This window comes from Cnephaeus nilssonii (assembly GCF_951640355.1).
Source record: "Cnephaeus nilssonii genome assembly, chromosome: 6".
Taxonomy (NCBI): Eukaryota; Metazoa; Chordata; class Mammalia; order Chiroptera; family Vespertilionidae; genus Cnephaeus; species Cnephaeus nilssonii.
The window spans coordinates 23,761,268-23,774,192 of NC_137077.1; the positions used below are offsets into that span (position 1 = coordinate 23,761,268).

Sequence of the window (12,925 nt, forward strand, 5' to 3'; positions counted from 1 at the left end):
ACTCTCACTGAAACACCTTCCATCTTGAGGCAGATTTATTCCATACTCCCTTTATGCTTGTCACACACCCACCTCCATTTTTCTGCAAGGTCCTAGCCAGCACAGCTCTTCTAGTCTTCGCTGACCCAATCCAATCCTTTCTTTTACATTTTCTTAAATCGAACTTTAACACAGAAAGCTTTCTCAACCAACTTAAGTGACATCACCTGTAATTCTTGGTCTCATCATTACTCCATCAGCTTGCACTGAAGGTAAATCCAGCGTCATTTACAGGCAGAGGACATTAAGATGTATGTAGCATGTGGCTGGTGTGGCTCAGTGGTTGAGCATCAACCTATGCACCAAGAGGTCTCTGGTTTAATACTCAGTCAGGGCACCTGCCCAGCTTGCGGGCTTGACCCCTCCATCGATGTTGATGTTTCAGTCTCATTGGTGTTTCTATCTCTCTCTCTCTCCCTTCCTCTCTCTAAAATCAAATTTAAATATATATATATATATATATATATATATATATATATATATATACACACACACACATAGATATATAGATAGATATAGATATAGATGTACATGGCAAGAATGGAGAACAGATCTTTAATAACTATTCCTCCTCGGTTTTTCCTACAAGAAGTACAGCACCATGTATACACATTAGCGTGTACCACAGATGTGTATCTGGCCTTTTTAATCTCTACCCTGGACTTGTTCTGGATGCGATCAGTCAGCAAATACTTACCACGTGCCTTAGGTTTCCATGCTGTAGTGTGCATCTGGCATAAACGTGAAAGAAGGGAGGCTGGCTGAAAATGCTAATGATCCAGTGTTTCATGTGAATGATAGAGCACCTAATATGTCTGATGACCTCATCATTTTATGTTGAGCTAAATCCTCTTTGACATAAGAGCAGGATAGGTTCTACCACTGCTCCTTTCACAATTTTGACATTGCTGTTCCCACCAAATTTATAGCTGCAAAGAGAGGTCCTTTCTCATATTTATGTATAAACAGGTACCAGTTTTGATTTTATTTCATCGTATTAACACACATGACACATCAACATGAGAAATGCACAATTTAACCATTCAACAGCTTGCCTTACTCCAAAAGAACACTATATTCATATTAAACATTTATACAGTCTTTCCACCTCACTTTACAAATGTCCTGAACCATTTCCCAGCATTTCTCATACAAAGTCTAGTTTTGCTCTTTAAAATCACTGTTCTGTATCATCCTAGTAGATTCCAGGCTTCCCTAGGATCACATGCTGAGGAGAACCAGCCACCACGTCTTCTGCAGACGCCCATGTAGCTCCAGGACCTGCCTCCCAGGCTGCCCCCTCAGCATGGTAGTCTTGATTCCAAGAACTGATGATTTGACATTAATGATCAAGGACTAAAGGTTGTAGTGTATGACTACATCACAGTCACAGGAAGGAAGGGGGACCATGGTCAAGAGAAATCTCAAATGACAGACAGCAAATTTCTGCCCAGATATCTAAACCAAGTGCCCCAGCCCTCCTGAAACATACTTAACATTGGAACTATTGCTTTCATTTTTTCAAAAATGTCCAACAGTTGTGACCAAACTCTGAAAGCAGTGAGCTGTTACACATTTGTATGTGTATACATAACACATCAAAAATTACTGTGTAAAACCTTGAGAATGTCTGATTATACCCAAAATGTAAAAGTATAAGAAAAACTAACTCAAGATGATTTAACAGAACTTTTTCAATATGGTAATGCACCCACTCCCTATGCAATTTACTTTCCTGCCTTCATTTTAAACCCATATCATAGCACATTATCTGTGCACAAACAGTCATGTTAATTGTTACGATCAAGTCAGTTTTAAATTGTCATTCTATGCTGGTTTTAGCAGTCACCATAGGAAACATTAAGTCACATCCTAGTCAAAAGACTGTCCATTTCTCAAACACAGAAACACCTGAGATATGAGTCAGCAACTAGCTACACTTACAGTAAAGAACAATGATAACACACACCCCCTTCCCAAAAAAAGCTGCTGACGTGAATTAAGGCTTCAAAGGAGGACCATATTGTAGTTGACAAAAACCTAAGCCAGGACGTTTAAAAGCAGGGATATACTATCACTCGTGTACTTGTCCTAAGCACCTCCTATTTTCAGCTGCCAGGATTGATTCCAGAGTGATTGTAGGTCAAGGACTGAGAAACCACCTTGGTCCCACCCCATTTCTATAGGTCCCTTCTACTAAAGAAATGTTGGGGATATTTTCTGAGAATAGCTTGACTGTGGCTTTCCACTCAGCTCACAAAATTCAACCCCTTCTCCTCACCTCCCTATACGGTTTTATTCTGAACATTCCTTGCTTACTAAAGCCGCTCTCAGGCCGATTAGTAAATCTGAAAGTCTAAGGAAATTATAGAAATACCACCCTTCTCAGGCTGAGAGGGAAAATACCACTGAGAAGCAAGTTTCCTGCTTCTCAGCAACTGTACAAACGTCTTCAATCTGTCTATAGTTTGTCTCCCTCTTGGCAGTTCCCCTTAAAAGGCCACACGTTCACAGAATGTACTTGTGAAATGGAACGAGTGGAAAACACCTACTCTGGCTGAGAATCGGAAGGTGCTGCTGCTCTGCTACCAACCCAAGTAAATCCACATCTGGCTTTAGACCAAGTTACTCTTTCCTTCAAGGATTACCAACCCCATTCTGAACGATTCTTAGATTTATAAAGAGGGAGGTAGACTTGGTTAGCCTCCCAACTTAGCTTAAATCATTATGCTGCCAGGTTCCTGGCTGTTGCACTGAATCCTAGGTGGGTACCCTTCTCTTTCTTCATAAAGCTGAGAAGAAGGGAAGAAAATATTAACTACCTCCATCCAGGCCCAAGTGGAAGTCTGTGCAGTTTGAATTGGTCTGGAAAGTGTGACTAGCTACCTACCTATTCACAATGCCGAGAAGACGGGCTCCCAGACGCGGCAGTGGTGAGAGCCCCGGCTTTCTGTCTGAGGTACTGGGTTTGCTCTAAAGGAGATCTTGGCAAGGCCCCTAATGGTCTGAACCGGAGAATGATGCGCGAGTCGCTCGGCTGTGCGGTGAGCTTGGATCTGTGGATCAGCTTTGGATGTGATCATTTCTCTTGGACTTACCATTAGGGTCTGTCCCTAGGAGGGTCTACCCACCCGGCCCACAAGCTGGCTCAGTCTCAGCGCTAAGGTGCACTACGGAAGGACGGGACAAGGACTAGAACTTGACATCTCTGTAGCACAACATGAAAACGGAAGGGGACTCTGTCCTCCCACACCAAATAGAACGTGACTCGGTAAGAACGAGAGGATGTGCAATTCGCTGCATATAACTAACTGCTTTATCTGCCCTTCCACTTTCGTTGAGAGAAATACTAGCTGGTCTCTCAGATGCAGATGTTGAGAACAATTGTGTTGACCCATCTTTTGCTTTTACACCATAGCTCCATTTTCCAAAAATATATATGTATGTACATATATATATTTCAGATTTACAGGGAATATTTTTGCGAACGAGAAAAAAAAAACTGTCAACAGAGTCACTAGTGTCTTTCTTCTCAGGAGACCTCAATGATTTCCATGCTGCCTGAGAAGCTAGACTGGCTGCCCACTTTCCCCAGTTCCTCCCGCGACCTGTTCTCCGACATGATGCTCTCTCCGAATTCCATCTGGCAGCTTCTGCGCTTAAACTGCTTTTCGAAGGGACTCTCTTCGTGCCAGCTCCGCCGGGAGTCGGCTCTGTCACTCGGCTTCGGCCGCCTGCGCACGGAGCAGACCTGGTCACTGCACGTGGGCAGCTGGCTGCAGCTGTAGGCAGAGTAACTGGCACTGCCTCCGTAGATGGCCGAGGCAGAGTAGAAGTGAGAGGACTCCGTGGCAAAATACCAGCTATTGGTCAAGGAGGGGGTGGAGGTCTGGGGAGCCAAGATATCGGAGTGCCAGCCCTTGAGGCCCAGCCCAGAGGCAGACTTTGCAAGGTGCTGCTGGCTGGTGGAAAGGCCAAAGAGGAAGTTGGTGTGGTAGTTGTCCTCCATGCTCCCACTTCGATGCAGTGGAGATAAGAAGGACCTTTGGGGGGCACCGCTGTTGCTGGTTCTTACTGAATGCAGTCGCTTGCTCTGGCTGTCTGCAGGCCTGGCAGCCTGTGGCTTCTTGGGGATGTTGGCCTCCTCCTTATCTGGGCTGGCTTCTGGAGTCTGCTCCGATACTTCCTCAACTGGAGAGAACTGGCAGAGCTTGCTGGGCCCATCCAGAGTGGCGGAAGGTTTGTAGTAGTCCAGAGCATCTTCTGATGCAGGGAACCCATGCAAGGATGCTGCCACACTGGCTGAGTACGAAACCGACTTGATGTCCAGAGAGAAGGAACGCTTGAGCTTATTGCTGTCTTCCAGCTTGTCCGAGGACAGGTGGAGCCCATTGAGCGCCTGTACCAGGGGGCTGTCCTCCAACAGTGATGGCTGTACACTGGGCACACTGGCAGGAAGCACAGGCTTTTGTCCTGCTGCCTCTGAGGTAGCAGAGCCGGCACAGGGTGGACTGCGGGACGCCTCGCTCCTTTGTCCAGCCTCTGAGGCTACAGGGACAGGCTCACCTGGCTTCTCCCAGTGCAGCAGCTTGAGTTTGCTCTTTGGCCCTGATGCTCCAGTCTGGTTCTTAATCTTCTCCTCATAGTCCAGGAGTTGGCCCAGAAAATTGAAGTTTGGAGATATAGTAGGTCTTTTTTCTTTCACAAATCTATGAAGAGAGGGGAAGAAAAAACACCTTGAATTTTATAACTATACTTTATCTTAAAGAATAGTGAGTAAATGAGGTAGGGAATTATTACTCTCACCCTCCCAAATATCTTTGGAAGATGACTGTTTTAATCAGCAGACACCCAAGTAGAGAACAGAAGGGCCTCTGCATTGGGGGAACTTTATTTTACAACATGTCCCTGGAGCATGCTAGAAAGGGGGTTTCCAGGTCCCCCAAAGCACTAGTGTTAGCCTCCTTATTTTCAAGGACCCAAGGCTTCCAATTGCAATTGATGAGATGGTTCTTTCCTCCCCACTAGGACCCCACGCCCTTGGTGCCACCATCAGAAAGAAGTGCAGTGGAACAGCTACAGTCAAACCTCGGTTCTCAAATGTCTCCAATCTCGAACATTTCGGTTCTCGACCAAGTTGTTCACAGAGAAAATGTCTCGGTTGTCTGACAAAACTTCAGTTCAGTTCTCAAACTGGCAACCCTTTCATGTTGATACCCCCGCATAGCAAAAAGCATCTCAGGTCACAAAGGAGACAATGCCCAAAGATGCTAAACCTTGGATAACATCTAAGCAAATTGTGCTGTGAATATTTTCTTGCTTTGTTTTTGTTGTTTGCTTTCGTTGCTGGCAAATCATTGATTAGCACAATTTTAAAACATAAAGAGGCCATCAAGAAGGCTGATGTTGCTAAAGGTATGCAAGTGGTCACAAAACAACAATCACAGGCAATTGAAGAGATAGAAAAATTTTTATTTGGATAAACAAAAAGCAGTTAGCTGGTGGGGAGGGAGAGGCAATGATCTGTGAAAAAGCCAACATGCTGCATACTGACCTGAAAGACACCCCTGGAACGAGTGCTGAAAGTGATTCGTTTAAGGCCAGTAGGGGTACTTGGATAAATTTAAGAAAAGAAGTGTTTATTTATAGATTTAACCGTGCATTAGACATGTACTGTAACAAGAAGGGTTTGTAGGTCTGGAATGGATTAATTCAATTTTTGAACAAATTGCCTTCCGGAACTAATTTAGTTTGAGAACCAAGTTTCCACTGTACTTTCCATCTTCCATTTCCCAATATCATGTCTTCTCAAAATCCCCAAAGTCACTTCCTCAAGACAGTTCACATTATAAATTAATGACCAAAAGACAAGGCATCAGATGGCCAGAGCACCAAAGCACACGTTTCTGAGTTCCTTTTCTTTGTTCTCGACACGACAGCTACAGTGAGCACTATGCTAATGCATTGAATCAAGTTAACCGAGCACTATCTCATTCGGTCCTCGAAACCATCCTATGTCGGGTGGGTATAATTATCCCCATCATATAGGTACCTAAAGTCCTTAGGTGACTTGCCTAAATTACAGAGCTATTAATGGCACTGGGATTCAAAACCAGGTCTAAGGTCACCACCATGTTCAAGAAGAGTCATCGAGGGATCAAAACTAGTAATAACTCTTATGTTTCATTGTGGAAATAAATACTCTTAAGAGACAGTAGATAAACTCTTTAGTGGCCCTCATGGACATTCCTCAGAACACGCGGCAGTGAAATTACACTGAAATTTTATATTTGAATAAGGAAAGAGAAAAACTCATTGGAAATCAAGTAACCTACACCAAATTAACAAAGCCAGAAATAACTGACTCAACTGTAACAAGTATAAATGTAGAGACGTCATAATAACACTTTGTACATGATGTAAGGGGGCCTTTTCTTCTGGCGTCTGCACGGCGCGGGAGGAACTGAGGGAGGAAAGCCTGAATGAAGGGTGAGGAGCTATTGCAGACAAATGGAGGACCCAGTTCCTCCATCTCCTTCCTCAAATGGAAGCTGTTCTCTCTTTTTTCCCAATAAGACATGTAGAGAACTCAGTCTCCACTTACTGAAGAAAACCCCAGTCCTCAGTGTGCTAGGGTCACTGCCACCCTCCTTTTGAGAAAAGGGGAGGGGAAGCCAGGTCAGAATCACACACTGCAAAACCTGGGCGGCTCTAGAACGTGGCGGTGTTACTCAGTGCATGGAGCTGGACAATTCTTAGTCTGACAGTACTGCAGGTATCAGGCTTTTTCCTCACAATGAAGGAGACACAAAGGTTGAAGCAGAGCAGAAATTCTATGAGTAGTCTCCTAGAGCTTCCCCTCATATTTAAATGAGAATAAAGGATACTTTCCCAATTAGGTAAAGATATAATAAAATTCACATAACAGGACAGAGATCTGTTTGGATTTGTTATAAACATAAAAAGTAGCTGAGGATACATTTGACATATGTTTGGGTAGAATTCATGCTAAATTATAAAATGCGTTCTTCTCCAACCTTTGAAAAGATCATTTAAAATTCCAGTCACCAGTAAAGAGTGTAACTAAAATAATCATGATCGGCTTTAGTATGGTTACCCACCCTCAGACCCCTCCATGTTTCAGGGCATATGAAAAGTCAGTCACACAGACATGGTCTGTCCTTACCTGTAAGCTTCATCTAAGGACATGTCCATCCTCTTCATGATGTAAGCAATAGCAATGGTGGCGGAGCGAGAGATGCCGGCCAAACAGTGCACCAGGACACAGCCATTAGAGGCTTTTGCTTTCTCTGTAGGAGTCAAATCCAAGAAGGGTTAGTGCTTTTTATCTGACAACTCAAAGTACATCTCATCTATTCATAGATGTGTCCTTTCCATAGTCTTTTAAGGAGACAGGGGAAGATAATTTCCCCACCATTACAATGAAGGTCCAACCGTGTTGTTAAATAAGCCATTTGTCCCTAACTCAGGTTGACTGACTTACTCAGTACTTTTCACCATGTATTTTTTACATTTTTCTTATTTTAATAACTTTCCAAAGTATAAATACTACATGATGGTTATATGATTCTACTTGTTTACTGTAGAAATTTTCAGAAATACAGAAAAGCATAAAAAATAACATCCAAAATCTTAAGATTTAGCTAATATATTGTTTTCCTATCTTGTCTGTCATTTCAACCGTTTTTCCAGTTAAGAGATAATAAATTTTTTCCAGTTTTGAGATATAATAAGCATATAACATTATATTACTTTTAGGTATATAACATAATTGTTTGATATATGAGATACTAAATTTTTCAGAATAGCTTCATTTCAACCATGTACCATATGTTACTATTTATATAGCAGGGAGGCAGAGACAGACTTAATCATAACAGTATCACATCACAACATAAAAGGAAGCCAAATCAAGCTACTTTTAAAATGCTGACTCATGTCCTACCTGGTTTGGCTCAGTGGATAGAGCATAGGCCCATGGACTGAAGGGTCCGGGGTTCATTTCTGGTCCAGGGCATGTACCTTGGTTGCAGGCTTAGCATGTGCAGGAGGCAACCAATCAATGTGTCTCTCTCACATCGATGTTTCTCTCTCTGTGTCTCTCCATCTCCCCTTCACTCTCTAAAAATCAATGGAAAAATTTCCTCAGGTGAGGATTAAAATAAATAAATGAATGAATGAATGAATGAATGAATGAAATGCTGACTCGTGGAACCTATAGTATCCCTATTTTTTGTTAGGAGTCTTTTCTATATGTCATGAAGTCACTCAACTTTATTTCCTGAATTTAAGAGGAAAGAAAATCAAAATATACTATAAATTAGGTTTGGTAGGTCACTTTAATAAGGACCAAGAGAACTGTTATCCCTTCCTTGATATCCAGGAGTTATTGTATGATTACATCATCTTAACTCCCCATAACATGGTGGAAGGATGTAAGGGTGCCTTTTCTTCTGGCGTCTGCATGGCGCAGGAGGAACGTAGGGAGGAAAGCCTGAATGAAGGGTGAGGAGCTAATGCGGACAAATGGAGGACCAAGAACCAAGTCAATTCACCAAACAGTGCTGCCATCTCTCACTGTTGAGGAGATTTAACAGCTTTCTTGTGGGAGTGGATGAGGTTATTCCACACAGCCTGGAGGCAACTAATACTGTAACTAGTATGGTGACTGCCTCAATTCTAAACAATTACCTGTGTGTTACCATGAGCTGCTGCCATGCAGCTAAGTTCTTCCCTTTTCATTTTTGTTTTAGTTGATACTACTACCAAACCTTATATTAAAATTCTTGTAATTAACAGATATCCAAGGAATCTGCTCTGGCAGCTGAATAATAAAAGGCTATTTCAATCTTATTACCTCTGTTATATTACAAATTTCTATTGTATAATTAATTATTCATTATGTACAAAACACCACAGGGCTTTTGAATAGTATATGAACAATCAAGCAGCTTCCCTTTAGATAGGGAAATCAAATATAATAAACCAACACAAAACAACACTGAAACAAATACATACTATCTATAATAATAAAAGCATAATATGCTAATTAGACCGACGACCTTCCAGAAGAAGCTGGGGCTGTGAGGGAAGCCCGGGTCCCAGGTGCCAGAGGGAAGTCGGTGCTGGCAGCCAGGGGAAGGAAGGCCTACTCTTGCACGAATTTCGTGCATTGGGCCTCTAGTATAACATGATATTATACAAAACCAGGTACAGAGTCCCATGCCTTACTGGACCGACACAGTTCTCTTCCTTCTCAGCTGTACAGTATTTAGCCTATCCTGCTCTTAGTGTTTCCCCTTTGCCTTGGCTGCTAAGAAGCTCAAAGCTAAGGTTTTCACTTTATTTCAATAGGGAACTGTGATTCAGATTTTATTGTACCTTTCCTAGTTCCCCCTTTTGTCCCATTTTAATGTGTGTGAATATGTGTCTTTTGATCTCAAACTCTTACTGTAAGCGGCTTCAAATTCTTTTTAAGAGTCCTGGCCAGTGTGGCTCAGGTGGTTGGAGCATCATCCCATACACCAAGAGGTGGCTGATTCAATTCCCAGTCAGGGAATTTTTTATGTTGTCAGTATTCTCTAATTATTTTAAATAATTATGTCAAAACTACATTATAAGAACCTAGAAGAGTCTTGCTTCTCAAATTACCCCCAGAGGGTTTAACACTGGTCACATGGTAAATACTGTCTGTCTGGCTGACTGATACATATTTAAAAAAGCAATCTTCAGAAAAAAATTGAACAAGGTTGGAAAAAAGCAATCATGATAACAGATGTGTAAAGAGGTTATAGGTTTCCTTTTCTCTGTATTACAAATATTCTGCATTTCCCTTACACTGTTTTTACAATTATAACTTTTTTGATGATGTACTTTAAAAATCTAATTAAAAAGTGATTATACTGGAGTGGGGTTCATTAGAACATATTTTTTGGCAGAAGTGAGTCTTAAAGCAAAGGAAGTAACATGCACAGAGCTGGCAGAGAGAAGGGAAATGTATGTAAGAAAGCTCTGTGGGGCAGACTGCTCAGAAGACAGTCTGTCGTGGCTGATGCTGGTGAGCGGTGCAGGAAATAAGGGGGTTTCAGAGGTGGGGAGCAGGTGCTGGACGGTCTGGGGATATGTGGCTAAGGACTCGTGGGCAATTAAGGAGCCTCTGTGGTTTCCTGAATGAGAGACAAGTAGGCATGATGGTGAAAACTGGGAATTTAAAAAGTAGGTTACCACCACAGCACTTCAGGGGTAAAATCTAGGTTTAAAAAGGGCGAGAAAATAACAGCTGTAAAGGGTAAGGGGGAACCTGTGAGGACATCAAGTTCCAAAGGTTAACATGAAGGTAGTAATTACTGAGATTACAGAGTACAGATCTAAGGGGGAAAAAACTCATAATAATTTTAAAAACAGCTAATTCCAGAACGGGGCTGGAGAGTTTGCCCTGAATGACTGGGTGCTACAAATAAATCACATTATGTGTGTGTGTATTTAACCAACTTGGAACATACTGACGTTCCTTTTATATGAATTAAAAGTGGCAGGATGACACCAATATCTCCCATGAAAGAAAGTAAGTTGAGGACAAAGTTCTTCATATTCTCTTTTCCATTAACCCTCCTAAAGCTTAGACATTGTCACGCTTTAACAGAATAAGGCTCTCTCACATAGGTTCTGAAATTTTATTTTTAGCTGAAATTAGAGCTAAACGTCTCTGGACCAGTGTGATAGGCAATGAGCACGTTAACCATAATTGTTATCTTTTAAAAAGGCAAAAATTATATGATATGCTGAATATTTCCTAGAAGTACAATGGGAGGGATTAATTTGGGAGTTTTGTGATTATTTTAAGGTGAAATAGCTAAGCCATTTATCTTAAGATGTTTCACAGATTTATCCTAACTAAAGATGAAAAACTCTTGGCAATCTAGAATCTTGAAAAAAAGAGGACTCTTTCAGAATTACCCAAAGTTCTTAAAATTTTCTCCCACAGAGAAAGCATATAGAGTGAGAGGCTTAATTTACATAATTTCACTTTTTAAAAGTTCTTTTTTAAAAATTACAATAACCAATTCCGAGTATTTAATTGTGGATTAGAGTACTCAAATTTATGGGCCTTGAGTGGGGGGTGGGGTGGGGGGACAACAAAAATTCCTCATCTAGAACATCAAGAGTCAGCCCTGTCGTGCTGTTCAAGAGTTAGCAGTGCTTCTCCTCTGTTCACCGCTCCTTGAGGACCACACTGCAGACACATCACCAGCAGACTTGATCCTGCAGCACAAAATGACACAACAGCACCTCAAGCTAGAAGTCGGGTTGGGGGGAAAGGTGGCTCCAGGACTAACCATGTGGGACAGATGAGATCCTGTCACTGTTAACACCAAAGAAATGAGCAGCAGTGTGTGTGTGTGTGTGTGTGTGTGTGTGTGTGTGTGTGTGTGTGTTGGAATTTTATTAGATCCAAAACTACTTGAAATTATTGGCACACGGATTGAGGCATAGAAATCTTGTGATATAAAGACTTTAAATATAATGGATTTGTTTTCACAGGATTTTACTTTTCTCCGGGAAAAATACAGCAGCAAGGCAAAAACAGTTTAAGGAAAGTCACCAGTTTCCAACAGTATTTTATAGTTTTGGAAAAAGTGGTAAGAAATGTAGCCCCGAAAGTTTAACTGATTTTAAAACTCTTGCATACACAATCACAGTCCTATCAGGCTAAACCGTGGTAGTGTTGTTAGCTAGAATGTCAGAAGGCCAGTCCCTTGGGGAGAGATGGCATACACGTCGCCTTGGCCACTGAATCATGTGTTGTTTTCAGACCTTTGAAATCTCTGAAATAGGCTTCTTTTCTCTAAAGGAAAAAAGGGGGTAGGCGGAGGGGGTACACCTATACATGAAACTATAATCCAAAAGACTGTAATATTACTTGAGCTACTTACCAATGAAATCTACAGATCTGTCCAACCAGGGCAAAATTTTCTCACAAAAGCTATCATTCACAGGCACACGCAGGAAGTGAGAGTCCGGGATGAAGTCAGGCTTTGGGCAGGTATTGCTGGCGTTTAACACATAACTAATCCCATTCTGTTGCATCAGCTCCTATGGAGGGAAAGAGCAATTAAAATGACTAATAACATACTAACACAATCCTTTTGAAAGAGTAAAGTTTAACCAAGGATAAAAATTACTACTTTCCTTGAAATAATCAAAGTTCATTCAATACTAGTTTCCTAGAAACTGGTCAGAGTTCATTCAATAGGTAAAATCCAAAAACCCGTGACATTTATAAAAAAGACTTAAGATAAAACCCGAATTTTTTTAAGGGCAAAAATGGCTGTTTAAAATAGTATGCTTCAAAGTCATACATCATTAACACAGTCAACTTTCAATTACTTTGTTACTAGAGAGACAAGTAGAACAAAGAATATAAAACCACAAGTTTACTATGACTTTAGAATGCATATACATACAAGAAGAGTATTTTCTTCCCAAACTGAACATGCTGGTTGTTCTAGATCTAGGACAGTTCTAGGCGGTCTTCTCACTCTAAATATTCATTTAGGCTGAATCTATTTCCAAAGACTTAATTATCAACTCTACATCCTGATGATTCTTAAATTTCTCTTCAATTTCTAATCCATATTTCCAACTCTCTACTGGATATCTCTATTTGATATTCCTCAGGCCCTTCAAACTCAAAATGTCACAAGCTCAACACATTATCTTTCTCCCTTCTCTGCCCCAAATTCCTGTTTCCTCTCTGAAATTGGTTTGTGGTAATAACATCCACCCAGACACCTGAGCTAGAAAATAGGATTGTTTGACTTTCCTTCTTTCTCACAACCCCCTCATCCAAATAAATAGGTGCCAG

The 12,925-nt window shown here is 41.4% G+C and overlaps 1 protein-coding gene across 3 annotated transcripts in view; it reads right to left on the reverse strand.

Annotated features, from left to right (window-relative positions):
• Positions 1–999: 999 nt before the first annotated feature.
• Positions 1,000–12,925, reverse strand: part of DUSP16 (dual specificity phosphatase 16) — a 96,372-nt gene continuing 84,446 nt past the window's right edge. For all 3 annotated transcript variants that reach the window (XM_079774783.1, XM_079774782.1, XM_079774784.1), the window contains 3 exons: positions 11,994–12,153; positions 7,226–7,349; positions 1,000–4,748 (listed from right to left, as the gene is read on the reverse strand). In XM_079774783.1, the coding sequence (XP_079630909.1) occupies positions 3,572–4,748; positions 7,226–7,349; positions 11,994–12,153 (1,461 nt within the window). In that variant the 3' untranslated portion in view covers positions 1,000–3,571. The remainder of the gene's footprint in view (positions 4,749–7,225; positions 7,350–11,993; positions 12,154–12,925) is intronic.